Raw genomic sequence first — 27,948 nt, 5'->3', positions numbered from 1 at the left:
CCCCCGATCCAGCTGGTGTATTTGGATACAAAGTCAGCCGCAGCCGATGACAGCTCGGTTCACTGAATGGGATATCTTCGAGGTGAAAAGGCATTGATAAATCATGAATAAATGACCATCCTAGCAACCCCAACGGATGAAAACTTAAAGGAGTAGTTCTCGTCTATTTATTTCGTGGACCGGCAGCAGTGATATTGAAGAAGAAGAAGACGGAAAGACACAGACGGGCACATTCACACGCCCATGCGACGAGGATTTGAGATGGATATAATACACACAGCTAACTATGTGTGTAATAAAAACAATAAGGTTGCGAAGAATATTTTACATTTCACCACTTACGAGATCGGAATGTAGCCTGACGGAGGGTACTGCGTTTGGATTTTAATTTTTTTACTGGATTTAGTCTTGCTTTATTCTCTATTGCCATGAGCATGAAGATGGTGGATTATTCTTCCATGGACTTCTCGACAGCCAAAGGAAACACTGCCGAGGAGGATTTCAGTGTTTGCGTTCACCGGCGTGGATCTGAACGATTTTGTCTTCGCAAGGCCACAATAATGTGCACCATTATTAACGACAATAATAAACTACGTTCTCTGGTTAGGTTCTCTAGTTGCGTGGACCCTGCATATGTCTGAGGATATGTGAGTATGTGCATGAGAAGAGGGAGCGTTTCGGTATACTTTGGTGTTGTGCACAATCAATGAATAGATCATTAGATGGCAGAGCGCGGTGTGTGAGAAGAAAAATGCAACACAAACAACAATTGCACCGATCTGCGGTGACATCATGACACCGTTTGGCCGCATCTGGTTGCGGTGGTAATTTTAGGCTTTACGAACGTGGTGCTGAACAGAAAGGAAAAGACACACTGAGGTTCCGTACGTTTATCTCGTTCTAGACCAGGGCTAGACTCTTAAACTTCGCTACATCATCCCGTTCCAGATCAGGGATACAGTGATACACTCAACACTCGGCTACATTATTTATCCCTTTCTATTCTAGACTTGGGATTCACGCACCGCTTCGCTACACTGATCCTGATCTGGATCAGAAATACACACTCTTACACTTCGCTGCATTTATCCCGTTCTCGATCAGGGATCCACACACTCGTCGCTGCATATCCCGTTCTAGATCAGGGGTTACACACACACTGACTCGACTCGTCGCTGCGTTATCCCGTTCGTTCTCGGACGAACGACCGAGGCTCGCTCGGGTCCCGGTTACTCGACGCTTCTTAGTTAAAACCCTAAGACAGCGGGACGCGCGTTATAATCAGAATGAACCGATTATTTCTTAGGCTGCAACACATGATGTCATGATGCTACGGAACATGAATTGGTGCGTTAACTTTTTCCATCAACAATCTCAAATTATGTCCCAGATGATGTCTTCCGAGTGAGTCTTAAAACGGAAGGGAAGATTGCGTTTTCGAACGGGATTAAAAGTGGTTTGCGTTCGGCACCGTGTGGGATTCAGGGGCTGACAAAGAGGAGTAAAGGCTCGGTTCGGGGGCTCTGTCCCTGTTGGCTACTATCCCTTGGCCGATCGGGGATCTGACGGCTGACGGACAGCCTGTCACATCCAGAATAACGGAACAGTGGCTGTCGGGGACGCGCCGCATCGCCCTGCAGATAATTCACGCATAAAAGCGGATTTCATGGGTGCGCAGTTTACGCAACGAATGCAATAATCACCGTAAAGTTTAGTTACGAACTAAAGGAGTTTGCGGCCGTGTCCCGTCCATATGGGCCGCCTCCTGAGATTAAGAGCGACTTCTGGTACACATTCCAAAGTAAAGGGACAATGAGACTGGATTAAGAGCTGCTTGCTGCATGAATTATTCATGAGACGGGTTATTATAAAGGGAACAAAACGACGGTGCAAAGTAGTATCCGTGCCTGCATTTGTCACTGATCGTGCATGATGATCTGGGGGGAAAAAAATCAAAAATAAATAAAACTGTTGTGATGCAGGAAGGTGCAGGTGTTTGAAGGGGCCTCCGTCCTGCAGACTGTCCGTCTGACCCTCCACCATCCAGCTCTATGACGCCCCAAGATCCTCCTCTGGACCATGCCTGATTTAGGAATAACCTGGATGTTGTATGTTACTTGAGTTGCCCATGGGGCAACTTGGCATCAGCTTTTCTAAACTGAGCACAATGGGAGCAGGGGGTTTCACTGTACACAGCCTCCTGGACAGCTCTGGATTTGCAGTAAGTGCTTTTCCTGACAAAACAGCACCCTAGGCACCAGCCAGTCAAAATAAATGAGACAAGCGATAGGCTGCAACAGTGATAGCAGCCACTATCGCAGCCATGCTGACAGTTATGGGACAGTGCAACAGCAGAATTCTCTATTGATTTCTTCCCCCTCATTAAGGAAGGCTGGATTCAGTCGATGGGCTCTACATGGATTTTGTGCCTTCATTGACACACGATCTGTGCCAGCCGTTGAACCCACATCGGTGACGTGCAGGCTACCATGGACCCGTATGCAAGAATGACTGCAGGGGCTGCCCCCTTGCCCTGTAGCAACTGCGGTGGTTGCCTGCCTCCGGCCTCCTCCTCTGCACCCCCGGGAGATGTCCGGCCCTCTTGTGCCGGGACAGCCGAGAATGGCAGCAGCTGGGACTCATCCACCGTGTCTTCCTCCGGCTCCCCCGACTTCCATCACCAGGCTGGCGCTGGTGGTGAAAACCCCTTCTGGACAGCGGTGTTTGACTACGAGGCCACTGCTGATGAGGAACTGACACTGCGACGCGGAGACCTCCTGGAGGTGCTCTCCAAGGACTCGAAGGTGTCAGGGGATGAGGGCTGGTGGACTGGCAAGATCCAGGACAAGGTGGGCATTTTCCCTTGCAACTACGTGACACGGCGGGATGTCAGCTATCCCCAGCTGTCAGGCAATCTGGTGGGTGGTGGGGAGAGCCCACTGGAGATAGACTTCGCCGAGCTCCACCTGGAGGAGGTGATCGGCGCCGGTGGTTTCGGGAAGGTGTACAAGGGTGTGTGGCGTCATGAAGAGGTTGCGGTGAAAGCGGCCCGCCAGGACCCCGACGAGGACATCAGTGCTACAGCAGAGAGTGTGCGCCGGGAGGCCCGACTCTTCTGGATGCTACGGCACCCCAACATCATTGCACTGCGTGGCGTGTGCCTGCGAGAGCCCAATCTCTGTCTAGTGATGGAGTACGCCCGGGGGGGCGCCCTCAACCGCGCACTGGCCGGGAAGAAGGTGCCACCCCGAGTACTGGTGAACTGGGCCGTGCAGATCGCCACGGGCATGAACTACCTGCACAACCAGGCCATAGTTCCCATCATCCACAGGGACCTCAAGTCGAGCAATAGTGAGTATGGCTTCTCCTGCACTTTCCTTGCAGGCTTCCTGTTATGATATGGGCAGTTTCCTCACACAACTCTGCCACATGTGGGGCCACACAGTGCACATGCACTTTGCAGGAGAGTTTCTTGGTAAACTGTCTCAGATCGACACATAGAAGTACAATGATCTTCCAGAAACTGCATATCTAATCCATTATTTGGGTGTTCTCTACCATACAGGGATGAAATGTGTTTGATTCCACCTGGTTCCATAGTCCAGGCCGTATCCCTGTGGAACTGAAGTAACTGCTGCTTGTTTTACTATGATTCCTTCCACCCTGTCCTCCTGTCTCCAGTAGTTACAAGCTATTTTTGGCCCTTTCTGCTCCTAGCTGCCTAAAGACGTGGTGGCGGAATGGTGAATTAAACGCTTGTCTATGGTGGGTTAGTGGAAAGGATGTCTTTTGAAGACCCTCAAACATGTCTGGCATTCATCAGCAAGGAATGAGAATTTAGTGTCCCTCTTTTTATTACGTCTCAGTTTCCATCCATTGTACTACACTTTTTAAGACCCCCCCCCAAAAAAAAAAAAAAAAGCATTATGATCCTCAGAATCATGCTGGGAGCTGGGATGTATTCGCTTATTGCGTACTGGTCTAAAATAGCAAAAGCAGAATCTTCGTCTTTGCTCAAGCTTTCGGTGCAGGGCTGTTGAGTCATTCCGCCATTCTCATCTCCTGAAATGTCAACTGCGCAACTCCGAGGATTCGATTTGGAAGTGTGAGACAAGAAGCCATTTTCCAGTTGTGCCCGTTCCTCTCCATGAACAAGAACAACTCCTGACAGCGTGGTAGATTTCACAGTTAGACCAGGGCCTCATGTGATTCAAGTGCTATGGCAGGACCACGTTACAGCGGCATGCACGGGGAGGAATGACAATAAAAGGCAGCTCTTTGGAGTGTAAAGTTACACACTGGCTTATTGTCCAGGTGCGTCGTTCTCAGGTGTCCTTTTCAGAGTGCAGTTGGAGATCAGTACAGCCACACTGAGATAGGACTCAGACCCTGCAGTCACCCTCCCCCCTTGTTTGCCACCCCTTCCACCCATCATCCCATCCCAATTACTGCCTGCCCCCACCTTCCGAGCACCGCCGGGAAACGCGCCAAGCTCGGTGTCACCCGTCACCCTCACCCCGTCTTCGTCCCCTGGGGAATCATCGACTTACACGATGGCAGAAACCTGCCATCTCCCGGACCATTACTTGTTACCGAAACACAACAAAGTTAAGGCATTCTGGAGCAGCGGTAAAGGCCGTCGGAATTTCTGATTACTCAAGATCTGTTAATCATTAAAGAGGTCTGGTATCAATGTATGGTGGGGCAGGCTAACACATTTCTACCAACTTCAGTCTCTCGGATGTAGAAATGTGCATAAACAGACAATTTTAGCTTCAGCAAAATAATAATAATAATTATTATTATTAATTATTATTTGTGTAACTCAAGAAACACTTTTTTCCAGAGCGACATATAGTGTTACCCATTTATACACCTGATACATCACTGGAGAGCTTCTGGTTAGGTGTCTTATTCAAGGGTGCTGTAGAAGTGCTCTTCCTAGGCCTGCCACACACTTCTCCCTGTCTTCAAACTATGTGATCTAATTTATTGAAAAGGTGTTTACATGGAATAATCTTTGTGTTTTGCGTGAGAGATGTGTAAAAATCATACTTTATGGAAGAAAATTATACTTTGCCCTAACGCTCCGTGATGCCTGCTGGAACTGTATCTTCCCATAAGTCTGCTAAAGCAGCCTAAAGCCATTGAATGAGCTGGCGTTTGTCTTCCAGTTTTTTGGAAAGGGTGTGTTTGGAGGGACTACAGCAGCAGGCCTGCTGGCGATGGGTGTGCCTGGAGACGGTGTTTGCGGCAGGCTGCGCCAGCTCCCCCACGGCTGCTGGGCTGAGATCGGTGTTAAGTGTCCGAGTCTCCAGCAACACAATCTCACCTATCCCCGTCGCATTGGTCACCAAACCGCAACGCCGATGAGACGGCTGCGGGCTCAGTTGGCCTGAGCTGGGACTGCAGAAGGTGACACATAGGAGTTAGTTTTCAAAGCCATTAATTACATCCAGCTGGCATTTGACAGGACCCTGACTTTACCTTTTGCCATCTTTATTTGGACCTCAAATGAAAGTGGAGTTTGAAATGTGTCTCTCTCTTTGTCTTTGCCAGCAGCCTTGTCTAGAGGTACTGAAATGAGTGTCCAGAAATCCCAGAGCCACATTTTCTCCTTTTTTCCTTTACTTTTTCCTGGATCCAGGGCACTGTGGTGAATAACAAATGTTACTAGGTCAATTTCCAGAAAGGCTTTGCTGTTCTACCCATGAGCAAGGTGTCAACCTGGAATTTCAGAATCAGAATCAGAATCAGAACGAGCTTTATTGCCAAGTATGTTCACACATACAAGGAATTTGTCTTGGTGACAGAAACTTCCACAGCACAGACAGAATGACATTGACAAGACACAGATGAGAAGATAGAATATTGTATTGGTACAAACATTTGCTAATATTTCACTTTGGCTGAAATAATTAGCTAATCATTTGCTTTTGGAAAAGACATTAACTAATTCACACGTAGCCCACACTGTCCTCAGAGCAACTTATTTCAACCTATGTACAGTGATTTATCCATTTATATAGGTAGGTCATTTTTACTGGAGCAATTTAGGGTAAGTATCATGCTCACTAGTACTACAGCAGGAGGTGGGATTTGAACTTGTAACTTCCAAGTCTAAAGGTAGCCACTATAACTACTTTTCTACCTGCTGCCTTATGATTTGTACATGTTAAATACTTTTAAGTAATAAATGCTTCAGTTCAGCGTGTGGGTCTGTGGAGCCAATGCATGTGTAGATGTTTTCCTCGTCGGAGCCTGTCACCCGCCACCCCCCAGTGCGACACCACAGCTGGTCAGGTGATCCAAGCAGAGCACGAGGCAGAGATCAAGACAGCCACAGCCATAGCCACAGCCCTTGTACGCTCCCTTATCCCGCCTTCTCGCCTAAAATGTTTTGAATGATTTTGAATGTCATTGGTATTTCAGTTCCTTGACGTCATTTCTCACCCCAGCAGAGTGATACTGGAAAGTGGAGTAGTTTCAATGGACTCACTAGCACTTCGCTCCATTTAAGGGCTGAACTCATGGGCACTCGCATCGTACGTAAAAGAGCTAAAGCGTGATTTATTATAGGGACTGACTACGGCAAAAAAAAAAAAACTTCCTAACCTTTATCAAAACCAATGTGCAATTTTGTCCACTGATACACTCAAACATCTTATTTGAGCAGTTGGGGTTAATTACCTTGCTTGAAATTACTACAGCAGGGTATCTTCTGAGATTGGAAGCAGCAACCTTCAGGTTATACAGCCATTGCTTTGACCACCGTGTTTCCCGGGTATAGACACCCTCAGCGCACTGTCTGGAAGTGTCAGAAGTCTGAGGGAACAGTGCTGAAGCTGTTGGCTGGGTGTCATCCACTTGTAGGTGTATGTTGCATGAGGGGAGATGGGGACAGTGGACACTAAAGTGGCAGGTAGAGACACGGGGCACAGCGGTCAGCTGGGAAGGCAACAACACCCCAACAATGGCCCTTTTATAAGAGGCTCGAGACAGGGATGGCTGGACACTGATGGGAGTCAGAAAGGGGGGGAGGGCGACTGGGTGGCCGTGCGTGCAGGGACGTTCACATGGTCTAGACCTTGAACCGTGGGTGGAAAAAAAAAAAAAGCAGCAGTGCAAACGGGCAAAGAAATGCATAATGAGGGATCAGTGTAAAGAAACTCTGACCCAAGTTTGGGGAAGAGCATAGGAGTGGGCCTGGCCGTGGAGTGTGGGGGTTTAAAGAAAAAACTGAGCTGTTCTGGTTTGTCCCTGTGGGAACAGAACATGTAGGCATGTTTGGTTTCTGTTTAGTTAATGTTTCCTAGTTTTGTTAAGTAATTGATTAACTGCAGCGAGAGATGAATTAGGGCATAGACAAGCGTTATGTGGAATGCAGGACTCGCAGTTTCTCTCCCCATCCACATCGGCTGAGATTAATTCTTCAACAGCAGGAGGAACACATGCACGCATAGAGACACATTGATATGGAAACAGAAGAGACTAACAGCTTCCAGCTGTAAGATCTTCTGCACACACCTGTTGATACCAAAGCAAAAAACCCAACTCTTATGGCGTTCCAATGCATGGTCAAAACTCAGTATGGACTCGTAGGGCACCCCGCTTACGTGACAAACACCCCAGACCCCGGCCCACGACACACGATACATAGCCCGCAGCCCTCAACGTTTCTGCACAAATACACACACACACACACACACACAGAGGATCACGTGGATGAGCAGCACACACACTGCTGTGTAAGAACACTGTGCCACGGACTGGCAAATAGTGGTGTAGTGGCGCGCAGAGTGACACAGGGAAGCCCCGCACATTCGCCCAGCGTATTGCACCGACCCCCCGCTACGCGTCCCACGCTGCACCTCCTGCAAGAGGGGCATTGTTGTCGGACAGCTGGGCGCTGGCGGGCACGGGTGAGGTGGGGGCGATGGTGCGGGGAGAGAGGAAGATGGAGTGGTTAGGCCTCTCCTTGCACAGGGTGTCCCCGGCCTCTCGGAGGAGCAGGCTGCATGGCTCATACCGACCGAGAAGCTGCGATGTTTGAGAATCGTCAGCTAAATGTCGGCAGCTGCTAGCGTAGAAGTAAAACCTTCTGTTTTTGGACCCAAAGGCTGCAAGTTCGAATCCCACTTCTAGCTGTAGTGTCCTTGAACAAAGTACCTACCCTAAATAGCGCCACTAAAATCGAGCAGTTACCCAGCTCTATAAATGGGTAAATTGTTGTAAGTCACTTTGGAGAAAAGCATCAGTTAAAGAAACAGTGCTCTGGGCTCGGTGTGTTCCTCAGAGATAGGGAAAGAAATGGGTTGCAGTTGTAAGGGTGCGAACATGTTCTCCAATGAGCAAGCATAGCTGATATCGTGGTTCTCCGTGATTATTAAACCCGAGTAACATCCTGGACCTCAGGCCCTTGCAGCACGCTAGCGAGCGGAGCGTTCGACACCAGCTAATATCGCGATTCTAGAAGAATACAGGACAGGTGTTGGAGCCACAGGCCTTGGCAGTGCTGTGTGGTGAGCTCAGTATGTCGTAGGTGCCACACATAGCAACCAGTGTATGGGGTGGATGATGCTCACCCTGCCCTTTACCCTTTCTGAAAGTCACAGGTATTTGACCCGCTAATCCAGTCTGTATTTAAGGTGGCACCCATAGCTGGTATACACCACAGAGAAATACATCCATAGTGGCCCTATCCTGTTGAGCTCTGGGGAAACGATAGACTGAACACCCCTTTCGGCCAAATTTCTCCGTATTATTCCTGTTGTTTTTTGTATTTCAAATAAGCTCGGCAGAGAGCGGAAAATAACGAAAATGATGCGAATACTTTGACGTATTTGTATCTCAGAATGAGAAGTTTATGTAGATTTTAGGCTCCAGGGTTTGTGAGGAGGTAGTATCCATTTGGCAGCAGTGAGCAGACCTATGACCCACCTGTGTTCCAGCCGACATTATTTAGGGGACATGTTTCATCTGCCGGGTCATTTATGCACATATGTCCAGGGACAGAGAGCCAAGACAGAGTATTTGTGTCATGCGTGGAGCTGCAGTGAGCAGGCAGGCTCAGATCAGTGTCCCATATTGATTGCGATTATTTTAAATCCCAACGCTTAGCCAAAGTGACTCACCCACTACAGAGGCAGGAGAGCCCCTGTAGTTGTTAAGGTGAATCACCCGTGGGGGTAGTGGTGTGTTGGACAGACATATTGAATTCTGCCTTTGACCACAGATCCATGAGGGGAGGATGTTACAGGAACGGAGGATGGGGGTCTGGTGATGGAAAACAGTCAGCGGTCAGGAATGACACACTACCAGCCTGCCAAACCACAGTGCAATCTGTCTCCATTGCTGTCTTGCAGATATCTTCCTTCTCTTCCATCATCCCTCTCTTCCTCCCTCCTCCTCTGCTCTAATACCTGCCTTTCTTCCACATTCTCATGCCATCTCCCCTTTCCTCACACATCTCTGTTCGCCGACCTCCACTTCTGCCATCCTCTGTTCCTCCCCCTTCTTGTTTTCTTCGCCACCGTAAAGCTGCCTTCTTTTCCTTCTTGCATCACATCTCCCTTTTCCTCTCCAGTTCTCTTCCTTCCTTCTGGGCACATCATTCACTCACAGTTGTAAAAGGAGGTTGATGATAGTTGGGGCCTTGAGTGCCAGGGTGTCCATTTGGGAGCACGGTGGCGAGGGAGGTCTTCACACTGTTGTACCCAGAGGTGTGGCTTACGGGAACTGGCAGTAGGGACAAGGGAGGCCTCCAGGATGGCGCCAGTGGATTCCCAAAAGTACTCGATACGTGCACGTGCTGCCCCCATGCAACAACCCCGCTGCGAACATTGCCTGTCTTGGATGCCGCTCTTGCTCCACGCCTCACAGCCACACATGTCATGTACACTTTGCATCTGACAATAACCTTTCACAGCGCTTCCATTTTGATCCGGTCATAGCGTGACCGCCGCTCTACCGAAACAGACTGGTCAGCACCACAAGATGCCACCGAGAAGGATTTCTGATTATTTAGGCTGATTTTGCAAGGCAGTCTTAAAGTAGTCCTACAGGAGCTGAAATGGGGGACCAGGTAACATAGAAGGAACCAGGTTCAAATCCCTGTTCCTGCTGTAGCATCCTTAATGAAGATATTTACACGGTATATTTAAAAGTGTAAATAACTGTGAATAGCTTAGGCATTGTGGTCATTTTGTGTGAGCTAATTTAATAAATTATGCTAATTAATAAGGGATGAGATCTTAACGTGACAGTAGCAATGTATGGAGTTAACTTCTGTCGCTGATCATTTTTCATCCTGTATCCTCATACCAGAAAATACCTTAATAGCGGGCAAAATGTGTATGTGAAAAGCCAAGCAGACCCACAGACAAGAGCAGTGGGCATCTCAAGAGCCAGACCAGGAGCAGGGAGGGTGGGTTGCGTGGGGCAGAGCCCCCCTCGAGCGAGGTATTCTGCTTGGACTGCTCCACTAACAACGCTGCCGTGCCATTGGCTCTGCTGGCCAGGGCTGAACGTCCGCATGGCAGCACTGCAATAGGACCCTAAAAGATAATAATAAAATGCAAGGAACTAGGATGGAGGGGGGACTGCATCAGAGATAGCGGTAAACAGTGGGTTTGTGGGGCTGGGGCGTGTCGGGGGTGTGTGGTGCAGGGGGCGTCCTAATGTGGGCCAACTGAATCAACGGGGTCTGTAGCTGCTCTACGCTTCAGGATGTCCCTCCGCATCTTCAGAGAGAAGGAACTTGTGCGATGTGGGAGAACGGGGAGGGAAACGCAACAAAGGTTTCGGAAAAGTGGGCCGTTATGGCACTCGACCTTCTTCCTGCCCAAGCCCCCCTACAACCCTGCCTGCGCTGAAGCTGTAAAGCTCAGCTTGGTGCGCTGGAGGTTCTTGCTCCTGTCACGGATTGGTGATGGGCTGATCTTCCCAGCCCTGTTAGTTAAGGTGTGTTTAGAACGGGCAAACTGGCCGCATTTCAGAATACAAGCTGCTACTACACAGGACTGCTGGGTGTACCTCGCCCAGTGTATTTCGATAGTCTTAAAGTGAGAAAATACACACTTTACTTGGATGGTTCCACTAAAAATATAGCTGTGGGCGGCAAGCAGGTGAAATACGAGCCGTAATTGTGAGCCGTGCAGGGGAAAAACCGCCGCCTTCTGAAGATGTTGCTGTGAGACGATGGCGACGTGGCGACCGGGCCTCAGTGTTCTGGCAACATTGCGGTGATGTTTTGTTTTGGTCGGGCATCGACTCGCAGGGGCTGTATTTGGAAGCCTAGACCAGCATAATCCCGGCACCAGTCCACAAACAGGTTTTGACAGGACCGCATCCCGTCCTGCTCTGCTTAGGCCTTAGATGTGTGTAAATGTACAAATGGTGGGGCACTAGTGGGTTCTCATGCACCCTGTGTGTCATACCAGCCATCTGTGGCAAGAAGGTCCAAGGGACACAAACTGGCCCACATCCCCTTGGCTGGGTTGGCTTTTCTTACCCTTGTTGGTTGCAGCCTCGTCACAATTATTCTGCTTATTCTGCCCAGATTACAGCGCTGGGTGTGGGTGGAATGGAACGCATCAGTGCTGTCCTCCAAGCTTGTCATTTCACCACGTGATGAAGTCTGCGGATGGATCAGAGCGTGCGCGTCGCAGGAGGGATGTACAATACCGTGCAGAAGTTTTAGGCACTTGGGGGAAAAAGCTGTAAAGTGACAACGCTTCCAAAAAAAATGCTCTTAATTAATAAACTTCCTACAAAGCTTCGTAACCAGCCATCGTCAATAACCACTTGGCACAGTGGGTTTGGCCGTGTCCCGTTCTCTGGCGGGTCTGGGGTTCGAGTCCTCCTGGGGATGCCTTGCGATGGACTGGCGTCCCGTCCGGGGTGCGTCCCAGCCCTGCGCCCCGTGTTGCTGGGTTGGGCTTCGGTTTGCCGTGGCCCCACCTGGGACAAGTGGTTTCAGTGTCTGTGTACTTTCTTTCTTTAACAACATACAAAACCCTTACTGTAATACTGTAACTTTTTGCAGCAGGAATGCTTGGAAATCTAAAATATGCTCTTCTTCATTGACACTAATGCAGGAGACATTAAATAACCATCTAAAACAAATATTTTTTGTGAAACAGATTTAAGTGCCGAAGACTTTTGCACAGTACTGTACCTATGCATGCTTTTCCCGGGGCTGCATAAGTGGGGGTCATAAAAATTCCATAATGGGCTGTGACTAAACTGGGAGGAAACAAACATTAAAATGCGACCGCAAGTTTACTAAGAGGGTCCTGACCCACAGCAGCGGCACCAGACAGACGTACTTCTGCTCGGATTTACATACTTTGTCCAGCGCCCCGTCTCCCGCACACAGACACGCACAGGGCCCTGGGGAGACAGCTGTCCCTCACAGTGACGGAAGCATTGAAACAGAAAGCGAGGCAGGAGGGAGGTGGGGGGTTGGTGGGGTGGGGTGGGATGTGTGTGCTGGGGGGCTATTAACCGTTGTCAGCAGTTGTCCCACGTTTTCCTTCTCTCCCCTCTTCTTACGGTCACGACTTCGGCAGCCCGGCACACACACGCACATGGATGCTCCCGAGCACTACGTGCTCGGAGTTCATGCTTCGGACTGCACGGATCCCCCCCCCCACCGCGCAGCCCCAACACGGTACACCTCTGTGCCGCCACGGGCTGAAATTCAAGACGGAGCCGCGTATGAAAGTCGAGCGACAACGTGGCACAGCCCCTGTGCCAGAGATGCTCTTGCCGACGCTACACGGGCGCACGGTACCCACATGTGACAGCAAAGAAGCAGAACAGCTCGTGAAAACGGCATTCACTCAGCGCATGCGATCGTGCCCGACTGCGCTGGTGTCGGATGCTGTGCGCCGTAGCAGTCAGACTGTCCCCAGGAATATGAAAGAACAATAACTCTGAGGTGTTTGCTCTCTAACTGTCATATTGAAAGTTAATTCTTTTCCTGGATATTTAATTACTTTTATATTTTGATCCTAGTGCTTGTATTTAAAGGGCTTCTCTGTGCTCTCTTATCACATTCCCGTAGGCAGGGCTGGTCTGAAGAGAGACATTTTTAGCCAGAATTTTTTTTTTTGCTAGTATTTTTGATGCCTACTTTAAGCAGTCTCTTGAGAAAGTGAGGGCAACAGCCGACCTTGGCGCTATAAAAAAGAAACAAAAGCACTTTGAACGAGACGCTTCCTCCTGTGCTCCTCGTGCTGTTTGCTGACTGGAATGTCACTCCTTTAAAATAAGACAAAAGAATTAAAAGCGAGCTAAAAATATCTGAAAAAATGACTTTGGTACCAGGTATTTCTGACTAGATGGGGGTGCGGTGGCGCAGTGGGTTGGACCGGGTCCTGCTCTCCGGTGGGTCTGGGGTTCGAGTCCCGCTTGGGGTGCCCTGCAATAGACTGGCGTCCCATCCTGGGTGTGTCCCCTTCCCCCTCTGGCCTTACGCCCTGTGTTGCTGGGTAGGCTCCAGTTCCCCGTGACCCCGTATGGGACAAGCGGTTCTGGAAATGTGTGTGTGTGTGTGTGTATTTCTGACTATTTTTCGTGGACCAATGAAGACAGTCAACGCCCTGCTTGCAGCCTGTGGTCGTCTAGGCTGTTGCACTCTTTTCCTATACCGTCCTGCGTCTATAGCCTGTGTGACGGATTTAGGTATTTTTAGGGTCATGATTGTACCAGAGCTGTCAAAACACTGGAGCACTTTAAGTTGCGGTGAGGTCGAGTCGCTGTGTCCGCGCTGCTGTATGTTCCCGGATAAAGCCGCCACGAAGACGAGCGAAGTATCAAGTCAGCTTGAGCTCCGGAGCGGCTGTGCCGCTCAGCGACCTGGGTCGGGCGAAGCAGGTTTGGCCGAGCGCTCGTTCTCCCGATCAAACAAAAGCCAGGTTGTTGACTCTCCACTTCTGTTTGCATATGCCTGGAGATAAGGCCAAACATCCCCCCCCCCCGCAGCTGCCCGGTCCTGTTGACACTTCAAACATTTCCATAATCTGCCTACATGCGGAAACACAGGAGGAAGTGCGGAGCAGGTCTCAGCAGTCCGCGGCTCGGATCGCTCGGCTCACGGCTTTCACCCGCAGGTCTTGAAATTGCCGCGGCGCCTGAGCGCTGCTGTTTGCTCCCTCTCGGTATCGGCCACACCTGTAGCGTTCTCTGCTCTGGTAGACCACGGGAAAGGTGTTTACATTGTAGAAGGTTTCTCCTTTTTTAAAACACAAATGTATTGTTAGTATATGAAAGAGCAGCCATTGGACTGGCCCTACACCAATAGCGCACTTTCACATTTTGCACGTTCCTTTGTTTAACTTAGTTGCCAAAATTTCCAAAAAAACACACACCCACACAGGGAACCAGAGCCTAACCCAGCAACTCAGAGCATAAGGCCGGAGGGGGAGAGGACACACCCAGGACAGGACGCCAGTCTATCACAAGGCACCCCAAACAGGACTCGAACCCCAGACCCATTGGAGAGCAGGACCTGGTCCAACCCACTGCGCCACCGCGCCCCCTCCGAAAAAACAGGTCCTGCAAAAGTCCTTATAATAGATCTACGTTGTCATCACATCATCTGAAATGGATTGAGTAAGTAAGAGATCTGTGAAAAAGTGGTGTGTTGAGGCTGCTGTACTGTGCATACACATCCTCCAGGAAGAGGTGCTTGTTGCCCGAGGGATTGCTTTTTGTGGCCTCCCTGCAAGTGACCTGATGGCTCACTGGAACCTAACAGCAGAGGATTGTGTGTCTGCATCTCCCCCCCGACCAGTGACATGAAGAAAGGTGTGTCTGCTACCTGAATTCAGAGTTTCCTGAGTTTTGATCGCGCGCACAGGGATTGATTAGGTTGCCTGGCAGGGGTGGGCAGTCACTGATCCTTGGACCCCCACAGGTTTATTTTTCACCTTTGGCTGTGATTGGGAGTTTTTGTTTTCCTCTCCACTGTTTCCAGCTTGATTACTCTATTTTTATTTAATGTGTGCTATAGTTGTAATTTTGCATTATTCTAACCATAATTAGCAGTGTGTTGCCCTGGTGAGAAGAGAGCTCTATAAAAATAAATTGAAATTAATTGAAATGGACATAACCATCTGGATAAAGTGTGCAGTAAAACAGTTCACAGTCAAATTGACCATCTGAACTTTTAAGGCAGTTTTGTAGGAAATCAAAACGTTTTTTGGTGACCTTACATTCTCCACCTGCTGTTCCTTCTCCATGTTTTGTCCAGTTTTATTTCCAATTTATGATGCCTGAACAGAAAACTGACCAAATCAAAGTCGGAGTCAATCAAAATTGTGCGTTCACGTTCAACAGTGACCCAATATACCACGGTAACTGAAGATTGCATGCGCTGGACCTCATGTGTACCAGCATGCTGTCCGTCACTCTAGTATATTAACATCAAACAGGCCTTTTTCCCTTAGGGGTGCGGTGACCTTTAGGGTCAGGTCAGATCCGGTGATTCAAAATGACGGTGCTTGGAGGTGTTGACCTGGAGGGAAACCATAGCACGTGGTGAACCACCTGTCAGTTTCAGTGCACCATTCATATGAAACTGAGATCAACCTGACTATGACCCTCTTTCTGCCTTTCTTTCCCCACCACCACTCCCAACCGTACAGTTCTGATTCTGGAGCAGCTGGACTGGGACGACCTGTTTGGGAAGACCCTAAAGATCACCGACTTTGGCCTGGCGCGGGAGTGGCATTGCACCACCAAGATGAGCGCAGCGGGCACCTACGCCTGGATGGCTCCCGAGGTCATCAAACTTTCCCTTTTCTCCAAGAGCAGTGATGTCTGGAGGTAGGAGACATACGCAGTTTGAAACAGATGACACAAACAAAAAATTGTGATGACCACCGTTTTATTTGGTTTTCTGCACAGTTTGAACCAACATCTCATGTTCAGCATCAGCAATTTTATACCTTTGCACTCAGCTGACTAGTTTGGTACCTGTGTTTTTTGCATTTCATGTATATACTCTGCATTGCTCAGTTTGGTGAGTAGCAACCTATATTGAGGTGCATTTCTGTGGCTGTTTGGGGTCCAGCTGGGTCTCTCCGAGGTCTGTGTGTGGTTTGTTTAAGCTCTGCTTGGGACCCGTGACATACTCTAATCCCCTCTACTTTTTCTCAGTTTTGGGGTGCTGCTGTGGGAGCTTCTGACGGGGGAGGTGCCGTACCGTGAGATCGACGCCCTCGCGGTGGCCTACGGCGTCGCCATGAATAAGTTGACCCTTCCTATCCCCTCCACCTGCCCCGAGCCCTTTGCTCGACTGCTGGAGGGTAAGATCATCTGTCTCAGGTTCACCGTGGACTCACTTATTGTCATAGTCATTGACCGTAGGTCCTTCCGTTATCCCACCATGGCTTTAAATGGCAGAATATATACTTAATGGTAAGGAGCATGTGCTTGTCACCTGAAGAGTAGCAACACAGTTTCATCAAGGGGTTCTGCTGTAATATCCTTGAACAAGGTACTTCACCTGACTTCCTCCTATAAAATACCCAGCTGTGCTGATAGATAGAGCTGTAAACTACTCTGGAGAAAGGTATGTGCTAAGTCACGCATTCTCAAGCTTGGCAGATCCCTTTGTATGCTGGTTTTTGTTGCAGTTATGACGCTAATGAAACTGTCTCAAGCTGCACGTTGAGTAAATAACACAATTCAAATGATTGAAGTGAATGTGTCAGTACAGTCCTGGCAAATTTTTGAGTGTCAATATTAGAAAAAAAAATGCAGCTCTGTTTTTGCTAGTAAAAAATTCCCTTTATTTGATCCTTTGCGAAACTGAAACCGAATCAGTTGGTTTCAGTAAAGGACTAATTAATCCAAGTGACGTATCTGATGAAAAACAATGAATGGCGGAGTACGTAAAATCTGTTGTGGGTTTTCCATGATTGACACAGAATTTTGGAAATCTGTGTGAAACACCTTTAGTTTGTCTACATTTGAGCTGCTTGGTTCTTTGAATGCACAGTTCAGTGACGGGGCCGGGGGGGGGGGGGGGGGGGGGGAGCTGCCAGGACTTGGACTGTGAACTGCTAAGCTAAACAACCACATGGTCATGCTCCTGCCCCCACTGCCCCACTATCAGTAGACTGAGCTACAAGCAAAGGTCAGAACCGCTGAGCTGCTCACCACTGGCAGCTAAACCCCATAACTTTGTATCATGAACTTTGATGAAATGAACACAATGATTTTTTTGATATTTTGATACCTGAGCGGGTGGCGCGGTGGCGCAACAGGTTTGGCCGGGGCCCGCTCTCTGGTGGGTCTGGGGTTCGAATCCTGCTTGAGGTGCCTCGTGATGGACTGGCGTCCCGTCCTGGGTGCGTCCCCTCCCCCTCCAGCCTTGCGGCCTCTGTCGCCGGGTTGGGCTCTGGTTTGCTATGACTGTTTGCAACTATATTTTTACTTTATGTCTCCATAATGTTCAGTATTTTACTGTATGGTCTATTTTTAATTGTGTTTACTTTCTTTTGGCATGTATTCATCTTTTCAACCATGTATCTTTTTGTAAGTTGTCCAAAAAAGTGGGAATAGAAACTACATGTATGTACATATTATATTTATCCATTTAGCTGACACTTTTCTCCAAAGCAACTTACAATGTTAAGGTCACAGTTATTACATGCTTACAATCATTTATACAGCCAGGTAATTTTACCGGAGCAATTTAGGGTAAGTACCTTGCTCGAGGCTACTATAGCCGAACCTATGACATTTGGGTCCGAAGGCAGTAGCTCTAACCACTACGCTACCAGCTATCCACATAAACATGTAACGTGAAGGTCATAAGGCACGCTTCTACTCTAGTATCCTTGACCGAGGTACTTACCCTGAACTGTTTCACTGAAAATACTCAGCTGTATAACCTGGGTCAAACTGTATCGGGCTTTGCGTAAAACCACCGGCTGAGCAGCATATGCAATATCAAAAGTTAATCTTTGTGAAAAAGTAAATATAAACATGATATTAATTCCCACTTTATTTTAAAAACAATCAAACATGAAACAAACAATTAATTACTGTAAAGGAAAACATCCAGAGGTCAATATGCCAGCAGAATTAATTTATACCACTGGCATGAAGAGCACTTTTAAAGATCGTGTTTTACTCTTTCGGTCATTAATGTTAAGAAGAGAGTATTGAGATGAATGGAAGCCAAATTAAAGCAAGAGATCATGCGTAGCCGTTCATCGTGTCTAAGGAGCAGCGTCGAGTGTCTCCTTTTCTGACGCATTTTGGTCGACCGGGACCAACGGTCACCCGAAGTTTACTGCATGTTATTTTCGGAGTTGCTTCATTAGCACCTGGAGCATGTCTCTGGTAAAATGTTAACTTTCTCACAATATCCCTCCCTTTAACACGTCTCTCCCTTCGTGTCTCCCTGTGCCTCCCCCCCGCCCCCCCCGTCGCTCTCCTCCTTCTCCTGCTCCTGCTCCTCACTGGCATCCTCCCTGCCAGAGTGCTGGAGGCCCAACCCGCACAGCCGCCCCTCCTTCGGGACCATCTTGTCCCAGCTGCTGGCCATCGAGCAGTCGGCCATGTTCCAGATGCCACTGGAGTCCTTCCATTCGTTGCAGGAGGACTGGCGGCTGGAGATCCAGCAGATGTTTGATGAACTGCGGGCGAAGGAGAAGGTTGGTAGGCAGCGAGTGGCAGCTGGCTGGTGCGGATGTCGGTCTCCGGGAAGTTCCTTGGTCCCTGTGCTGCTTTTCCTTAACCGCTGTGCCACCTGATGCCCGTATGCTTACATCACTATATGTGTCTTGTGGTTTTTTTGGAAATCCCACTTTGAGAGGTGCATCGCTGTTTTTATTCATCCTGCCTGTTACATGTCTCTTTGTGCCTTTTGCTTTATGCTCTGAAGTGTCCCACTGGTAAGAGGGCACTATACAGAAGTGAATTCAATGGACCTGGAATCCTGTGCTTTTCAGCCCTTTCTAACCCCTCTCTAAATTCTCTCCATCCCTGGTCCCGCTCCGCCCCTCAGGAGCTGCGGTCTTGGGAGGAGGCGCTGGCGCGTGCGGCGGAGGAGCAGCGGGAGCAGGAGGAGCAGCTGCGGCGGCGGGAGCAGGAGCTGGCCGAGCGCGAAATCGACATCGTGGAGCGCGAACTCAACATCATCATCCACCAGATGTACCAGGAGAAGCCACGCGTCAAGAAGCGCAAGGGTCACTTCAAGAAGAGCCGGCTGCTCAAGCTGGGCCGCGACGGCAACCGCATCAGTCTGCCCTCTGGTGGGTGAAGCGCGGAGCTGCGCCTGCAGCGCGTGCCTCTCCGCTGCAAACTTGTGACTGATGGGGGCTGTGGGTCTCGAGTCGTTAGCCGCTCTCCGTCATGTCTCCTGCAGGGTTCGAGCACAAGATTACGGTGCAGGCCTCGCCCAGTGTGGACAAGAGGAAAACCCAGGGGTGCGAGAACACCACCCCTCCCGCCAGCCCTGGGGTCATTCCTCGCCTGAGAGCCATACGCTGTAAGTCTGCGTGGGGAGGAGGAGAGGGTGTGGTGTGGGTTCCTGTTGCGGGAAAATGTGCTGAATCACACGGCTAATGCGGCAGAACGGCGCCAAGATCCAAGATCGCAGCAGTTTTTAAATCCCCCGGGGGATCCGAACGCAACCGAAAACGAGTACAAGGAGATGCGGGGACGGAAAGTAGGCCGGAAACACAGAGAGACGGAAATGCATTGTGGGTATGTCTGCAGCACTGGTCTGACGTGTGAATGGTACCACCCGCGGTGTGTGTCGCGCAGTGACGCCAAGCGACGGGAGCAAGACGTGGGGCCGCAGTGCCGTGTGTAAGAAGGAGGAGCTGACGGCCAATAAGAAGAAAGGACGCACCTGGGGCCCCAGCTCCACCCACCAGCGGGAGCGGCTGGGTGGAGAGGACAGGTACACGCGGACGTACACGCAAACCTTTGACCCCGGAAGGCCGTGCTATTGCCCGGAGCTACGAAACGCACACAGACCGAACGCTGCACGCTACGCAAATCTCAGAGCAAACTTGAACCGAGAAACAAGTTCCTCTGTTTTGCTTAACAACCAAAAACGTGTCGCCCTGCGCGCAAGCGTGGGACCAAACGTGAGAACCAGCGGAGTGCCGTATCTCCAGAAAAGGGAACCACGTGACCTGCCCGTGGATGCTATCACGTAGGCCAGGGCGACATTCCTTCTGGACCTTAGAGGTGAGGTTAAGGTCGGGCTACAGGCACAGGCAGAGGAGGACCGGCCTGCTTGGCTCAGTGGTCTTGCAGCTTCTCGGTGCCATCATGGTGCTCCTTGCACCGCAGTGTCTTTCTCCCGGGAGTTCGGTGGATCTGCTGCATCACGCAGTCGCTCAGGATGGCACCGCTGCAGGAGATGCGGGCTGTGCTTGGAAAGCGTCCCCCCAACTGCCGTAGGCTCTTAACGAATCCCTCCCAGGAGCGAACGGAGCTCCCAGACGTCACCCGCACCCTGACGCGTCCGTTACCGAGTAACCAGGTGAAGGTCCGCTCCTTGGGACATAGTGCTTGTCCCTCGGTTTGACATCCTGGGGTCATCCCGGTATGGGTCACACCACTCGCAACAGTATGGTGTTCAAAGAGTTTGTTCGGCCTGAGCCGTTTTGCAGAACGTTGAGGTGAAACAACTTACAGAATAGGAATAGGCCATAGCGGGACCAATCCAGGGGTTTTAGCTGGTGACATTGAGATTACTAGTCCGTATCCTTAACCACCGAACTGCCCGCTGTGTTCGGTACTGATCCTGCAACAAAATTCTTGCACAAATTTACACATCTATCTTCCAGGACTTCCAGAAATGTACACGTTTATCTTCTACCGTAGAACCGTATTTCTACAGTCTGCGGTGAACCCTGCGCGTGTCCCGCCTTTGCTGTCCCCGTTTACCTGGCAGCCGCACCTGGCATTGTCGTATCATGCTGGCCCATCGCCCGCCTACCCCTGCTGTTGCCCTTCAACGAGGGCAGCTTTTCCTCTTCTGACCAGACTGACGTCATTAGTACAGCTGCTTGTGACATATTAGAAACCTACCTCCAGCAGAGAGGGCAGTCGTTACGCTCCAGCAGGACATTCCTCTCGGTCTGTTTTCTGTGACAACCCAGAATGCAGTGGTGAGCTGTACAGTAAACTGAGTGGTACCAGAGTATGTCAGTGTCAGCAGTCATAACCCGTTAACTGGACGTGACAGGTCCCTATACCAGTCCTGCAAAGGAGACATTCATTATGCATATACATCCATCTGTCATCTATCCATTTATTATCACTAATTGCTTAGCCAGTGCAGGGTCATGGTAGTCCAGAGCCTATCCCAGAAGTATAGGGTGGAAGGGGCAGGACAGTGGTCCATTTCAGGGCAATCATGCACACTCGTTCACTCGCATACGCACAGCGTGGGCAATTTAGAGTGAGCAGTTCACCTGAACAGCATGTATGTGGACTGCGGGAGGAAACAGGAGCACCTGGAGGAGAGCCACATGAACTCAGGAACAGTGTGCAAACTGCACACAGAGTGAGTCACATTTGAACCCGTAGCCCAGGAGCTGCGAGGCACCAGTTCTGTCCTCTGTGAAACTGTGCCGCTCCTGCACTCACACACAGTCGGAAAATGTGGAAGGATCGATATGCGGCGTATGATTCCTCTAATCTCTCATTTCCTTTTTTTGTCCCCAGTGTCACTTTGTTGAGTTTCAGATTCACTATCTGCGAGGGATGAAACCGGCAACAGGGAACCGATATTTAAATCGGGAACCATTATCTGTTCTGGCAGCAGTCGGAGAACGGCTGATGCCAAACCGGAACGCTCACATCATAGAGAAACACACATATCATACAGCTCTTGCTTCTCACACCAGGGATGGGTTGGGTTGTAGGTTCTGGAGCGTGTGCCGTTGATCCTGCTTGTCTGTGCTGTAGATTGAAGTCTCTGGGTGAAGGCTGCAAGCAGTGGTCCTCCAGTGCCCCCAATCTGGGCAAGTCACCCAAACACACCCCCATGTGTGCCGCCTTCTCCAGCCTCAATGAAATGGGTGAGTCGTAATACTGGTTTATCCGCTCGGCTCCAGGTGGTTCCAGACTCGTGTTTTCGGTCTTTTCGCTCAGCGTGTTTGTTTGTGTGTAGCTACATGTTCAGCGTGAACCTTATATGGCATGGGTTTCCAGACGTAGTCATGATGCAGTGAGGTGTACGGGTTTTCAGCATGTAGACTCCACACGGACTGAGCTGGATTCGAACCCACATCTGAACCCGAGCGACGTTTAGGTGCTAGATTATTGTGTACAGCAGCGTGAATACCGAGCCTCCGTTTCACCCCTCGTCCCTCCCGCAGAGGAGCACTGCGAGTCCCAGGATTCCGTTGTGTCCCAAATGTCCATGGAGGCCGACAGCAACGGGGGCATGGAGGACGGGGGACCCTCAGCGGGGGCACCAGACGTGTCTCGCCGCTGCAGCCAGCGCAAGAAGAGCGACCTGGTTCTGCTGGGCTGTGCCTCTCTGCTGGCCTCCGTGGGCCTGGGTCATGACCTGCAGCAGCTGGGCAGGATGCAGGTACGGGTGCTGAAGGGGCGGGTCCAGAGGACCAATCGATCATAGGGCAAGTTTACGGTGGATTCACACGGGAGGCTAACGGAGGTCCGAACCTGGGCTGGCCGTGTGTGGGGACATGCTGCCCTGCTGGTCCGTTTGACTCCCTTGTTACCCCACCCAGCTGAACCAGGACGAACAAGAACAGCGAGAGGAGCAGCGCAGGAAGAAGGAGGGACTGTTCCAGCGGGCCGGCCGCTTCCGGCGCAGCACTTCGCCGCCCAGCCGGACCCTGTCCCTCTCGTTGTCGCATGGGCGGCCCCACGACTCCGTCCTGCCCAGCCTGGACCCCTCACCCTCTGTCACGCTGCTCTCCCTCTCCTCGCTGTCCGACTGCAATTCCACCAAGTCGCTGCTGCCCTCGGACCCCGACGAGCCCATCCAGACGCCCTCCGGGCCCTCCCCCGCGCCTCCGACCCCCGCCGCCCTGGCCCCCGCCCTCAACCCCCTGCTGGACTTGCGGGCCGAGAGCTTCAAGCGGGAGCCCAACCAGTCCCTGACGCCCACCCACGTGTCAGCGGCCATGGCTGTCAGCCGCGGGCACCGGCGCACCCCTTCCGATGGGGCCATCCGCCCACGGGCGCAGACCCTCGGGCACCGCCGCACACCCTCCGATGGCAGCACGCCGCTGCCCCCTGCTGTCACTATCAACCCCGCCACCCAGAACACAGGTGCCCGCAAGCCGAACGAGCTTTCTCTTAGTCTGCTCTGGCTGCGAGCAGCGACTCATATTGACCAGTCAGAGATGTCTAGATGCATAGTTTATAACTGTCAGAGTTATTAACACAATTTCGTTTTACCTTTTAACATCCACAAAGAACTTGTACTTAACATCTGTGTGTCGGTGACTGCGCGCTTGCAGGTGAAACGTTTGTGAGTGAGGATGTGGCTTTTCGATCACGAATCGTTGGAATCTTCAAATTTGTCAGGATCCTAAGTACAGAATGGTGTTATTTCCTTATATTAACGTGGCTGTTTCTCCTCAGGTTCCCGAGAAATCCTGGAGATTCCCCGACTGCCCGACCCTTCTACCCTCTTCCCGGTTGCACCTCGGCGCAAGGCGCCTGCGCCCCCTCCCCTGGACCATGATGGCTCCGTGGGCACGGGGACCTTAGAAAGGCCCAAAACCCTGGAGTTTGCACCCCGGCCGCGGCCCACGCCGACACGGCCCCGCATGGAACCCTGGAAACTATCGTCCCTGTCGCGCACGCTCAGCTCGTCGCCCGGGAGCAGCTGTGACAGCCCGCTGGGTTCAGGGGACAGCAGTGCTGGTGGTGTCCGGCCCACCCTACTAGATATGGACATGGAGGGGCAGAGCCAGGACAGCACTGTGCCCCTCTGTGGGCAACATGCCCCGGCTGCACTCTGTGGTCATCACTTATCCTAGCGCACAATTCCTTCCTTTCTCTCGCCTAACCCAAACCATCACATCCTCTCTCCTCCTACCTCCCCTAACCCCGCCCACCACATCATCTCTCCTCCTACCTCCCCTAACCCCGCCCACCACATCATCTCTCCTCCTACCTCCCCTAACCCCACCCACCACATCCTGTCTCCTCCTACCTCCCCTAACCCCGCCCACCACATCCTGTCTCCTCCTACCTCCCCTAACCCCACCCACCACATCCTCTCTCCTCCTACCTCCCCTAACCCCGCCCACCACATCCTCTCTCCTCCTTCCTCCCCTAACCCCGCCCACCACATCCTCTCTCCTCCTTCCTCCCCTAACCCCACCCACCACATCCTCTCTCCTCCTACCTCCCCTAACCCCACCCACCACATCCTGTCTCCTCCTACCTCCCCTAACCCCACCCACCACATCCTCTCTCCTCCTACCTCCCCAAACTCCACCCTCACACCATCCTCTCTTCTTTTCCTTCCCCAAACCCTCCTCGCCCAACATTCTCCTCCCCTCCTTCCCATCTGATCCTCCTGGACACTGCTGCTCTGTAAGCCATCCTCATCATGATCCGTCTATGAACCAGCGATCATGCTAGACAGTCAGAAACCCCATGTCAGTAGCTAGCCTCTGACGGAACGGCCAGTGAGCATTACTTTTTTCTGTGAATTCACAGAATGGATTTAAACAGAAAAAGGTAATGCATTTTTATTACTTTGAAAGATAAGCATCATAGTCCTCACTAGTATATTTAATTCACTAAATGCGGATTTGAATTGTAAGTTGCATACAGAAGAGCACACTTGCAAATTTCGGCGTTTGCACACTGCAATAAATCGTGCTATATTATTTCAAAATAAATTGAATCTCAAATTGAAGAGAATTATTATTGTTTTTCTTATTAATGGAACATATAGTTTCTGTGCGTGCAGTTTTTTTTTTCTGACTGCCTGCGGATACTGACGTCACACCAACAGAAATAGACAGCATTTCAGCAGACGCAGTGTGCGAATGCCTTAGGTGTATTAGTGATGACGTAACCCGGTTCTGCGGAGTGTGTGATGTTGCTGGGTGGGGAGGAGGGCAGGAGAAGCACATCCACATTCACCCTCATTGCAGCCATGGAGTCAGCTGTCAGACGTGACTTTCAAATTGCACTTTGAATCGCAGATCAGCGATCCAGGACGGAGCTCCTGCCGCCGCGAGGTGAACGGTGGAAGACGGAAGGGAAGGGAAGGGAAGGAAGGGAAGGGAAGGGAAGGGAAGGGCAGTGTGGCCTCTTCCCAAACACAACTTGTACTACCTGTTTGGCACCACTTATCAGGTGTCCTTGTCAGATCACGGAAGCGGCCGACGCTTACCCCGGGTCCCCTCTCTGTGCTGGCCTGGTTAGTCAGCAAAAAGGAGCAGAGAGGGAGAGAATCGGATGAACAAAACAAAATAAACAGAAGAACTCGCCTGCGTCACGTGGCGCTGCAAACAGGCACGGGAAGGAACCCGCTTGGTTTCCCGCTCTCACGCACAGGGGCCCTGTGTCCTACCCCACTGCCCTCGGCAGCGAGAACGAGCTATTTATTATGTGTTACCAGCTGTGTGGTTGAGTTGAACTGGCATTTTTAAAATTAAAAAAAAAAAAAAGAACACATCATGAAGTAGCAGATGTACAATGTACAGATTTTTTTTCTGAAATCTGTGTTTTTTATTTTTATTTTTTGCATATATTGTATTGTTATTATTTGGATGAGGTGGTTTTTAGTAGCAGGATCTAATTGACTGAGCCCTTTACTGTTTCCCCTGAGTGACTGAAAACATTCAGAATATTTATTAAAATTATTGTTATTATTGAAAAAAGATTATTAATTATTGGTACTATTAACCTCTCCCCAGGGATTCTCTGTGTATATTTGTATATATGATGCAAATGAACCAACAAAACAAGCCATTACCTTTGTTGGACAGTTGACTGATGTTCCTTCATTGAGTGTCTGATCCATTCCACTGAAGCTGGAGGCTAAATGAAGTCAGTGTAGCAATCCGATAATTAAACGAATGATTAGGCTACTCATGGATGTGTGAATAAAGGACAATGGACCACTGATGTATGTTGACTCATTTCAATTACTTGCAGAGATTTTACATGTACTTATTTAGCGGACACTTTTCTCCAAAGCAACTTCCAATGAACTCTATGTAGTGTTACCAGCCCACACACCTTATTCACCGTGGTGACTTACACTGCTAGATACACTACTTACGCTGGGTCACTCATCCACACATCAGTGGAACACGCCCTCTCTGTCGCTCACACACTAGGGGTGAACCTGAACAGCATGTCTTTGAACTGTGGGAGGAAACCAGAGCACCCACAGGAAACCCACGCAGACACGGGGAGAACATGCAGACTCCACACAGACTGAGTGGGGATCGAACCCACGTCCTTTCACACCACCCCGCTGCTATTCACTGTGCCATTGTGTCAACCGCAGGTCCCCATTTTAGGAGACTGGGTGGAATGTACATTGGCTTCTTGAGTCACAAACCTTTCAGTTATGAATTTTCAAAGATACTGACATTTCCCAGTTAATTTATTTTAATAGCATTTTCGTAATCTTCGGTTTTCTAAAATTTCTGTCTGCTGTGGAGCGAAAGTGACCCGAATTTATGCATTCAGCCATTATTTGGCAGTAAAATGCACCCGGAAAGAAAAGGAATGGAATAAAATTTGTGACTCCCTTCACTCAATTCATTTCCACAGTGTTTGCAGCCCGAGTTTGGTGTTCCTGAGTTTCAGTGATCAACGACAAGATGAGGAGCGTTACACATGTTCACGGAATGACTCACAACAGTCAACACCGAACAGGGGTTTTTCGAGAAAAGGTGTTTTTTGTTTTCAGCCGTTGTAAATTAATTTCAGCGCATCTCAGAGTTCAAAAGTATTATTTGCCCTAGCTATATCCAGGATTTTTACATAATTTAACCCATAAATAAATCAAGGAACACCTTAAGCTTTTCTTCCGTCCATCCATTGCCAACAACCGTTTGTCCCAAGCGAGGTCACGGCGAGCCGGAGCCTCACTTGGCAACACGGTGCAGGGCCGAAGGGGGAGGGGACACACTCAGGACAGGGCGCCAGTTAAGCTTTTCTTGTCTGTGTAAATTATAAAGAAAAAAGCCAATTAAAAGTGGCTTGAAGCTGATGAACACTGGAAAAGTTTATATGACGAATCGTACACATTTTCTGAACCGCTTGTCCCATACGGGGTCGCGGGGAACTGGAGCCTACCCGGCAACACAGGGCGTAAGGCCGGAGGGGGAGGGGACACACCCAGGACGGGATGCCAGTCCGTCGCAAGGCACCCCAAGCAGGGCTCGAACCCCAGACCCACCGGAGAACAGGACCCAGGCCAACCCACTGCGCCACCGCACCCATAAATACAAAAACACATGCAAACAATTCTGCGATAAAATAAGGATGCCATCGGGGTTTGATCTGGAGAAATGCTTTCTTGCGTAATGGCCAGCCAAACCAACAGCAAAACAGTAGGAAAATCCTGAGATGAACTAAACTTTTTTTTAACCAAATTATGTCTTGGACGTGTTAAGCAGCAAATTTACAGCCATGACGAATCAATCATTGACATTGAATGGGACGTTGCAGAGATCACCTGTTTTTTATTGTCAGTAATTCTGATTTTAAATTGTAAAGTTAATGCAAAACAGTACAGCTGGGGTAGCTGGTCAGGTAGTGGTTACAGCGACTACTTTTCCACCCAAAGGTTGCAGGTTTGAATCCCACCTACTGTAGTAACCTTGAGCGAAGTACTTGCCTTAAAATTGCTCCAATAAAGTTGTCCAGCTGTATAAATGGGTAAACTATTGTAAGTTGTAATACAGTTGTGGAGTGCAGAAGGGAATACCCTGTCTCACA

General features: G+C 50.1%; 1 protein-coding gene across 2 annotated transcripts; it reads left to right on the top strand.

Moving 5' to 3' along the window:
- The first annotated feature begins 18 nt into the window (after positions 1-18).
- Positions 19-24,272, top strand: map3k10 (mitogen-activated protein kinase kinase kinase 10). 2 transcript variants are annotated; one of them, XM_029255685.1, is made up of 12 exons: positions 19-647; positions 1,983-3,351; positions 15,654-15,834; positions 16,168-16,316; positions 18,502-18,677; positions 19,031-19,277; positions 19,391-19,513; positions 19,792-19,930; positions 21,955-22,067; positions 22,368-22,585; positions 22,746-23,292; positions 23,608-24,272. In XM_029255685.1, exons 2-12 carry the CDS (start codon positions 2,490-2,492, stop codon positions 24,006-24,008), a joined length of 3,156 nt encoding a protein of 1,051 aa, XP_029111518.1. In that variant the 5' UTR covers positions 19-647; positions 1,983-2,489; the 3' UTR covers positions 24,009-24,272. The 2 variants fall into 2 exon arrangements, with proteins under 2 accessions (XP_029111518.1, XP_029111519.1); XM_029255686.1 differs by having other exon boundaries at positions 19-2,221; positions 2,388-3,351.
- Positions 24,273-27,948: the final 3,676 nt, after the last annotated feature.

The sequence above is a fragment of the Scleropages formosus genome, chromosome 10 (assembly GCF_900964775.1).
Source record: "Scleropages formosus chromosome 10, fSclFor1.1, whole genome shotgun sequence".
NCBI lineage: Eukaryota > Metazoa > Chordata > Actinopteri > Osteoglossiformes > Osteoglossidae > Scleropages > Scleropages formosus.
The sequence above is the reverse complement of the archived record's forward strand: the minus strand, read 5'-3'. Positions and strand labels throughout refer to the sequence as shown.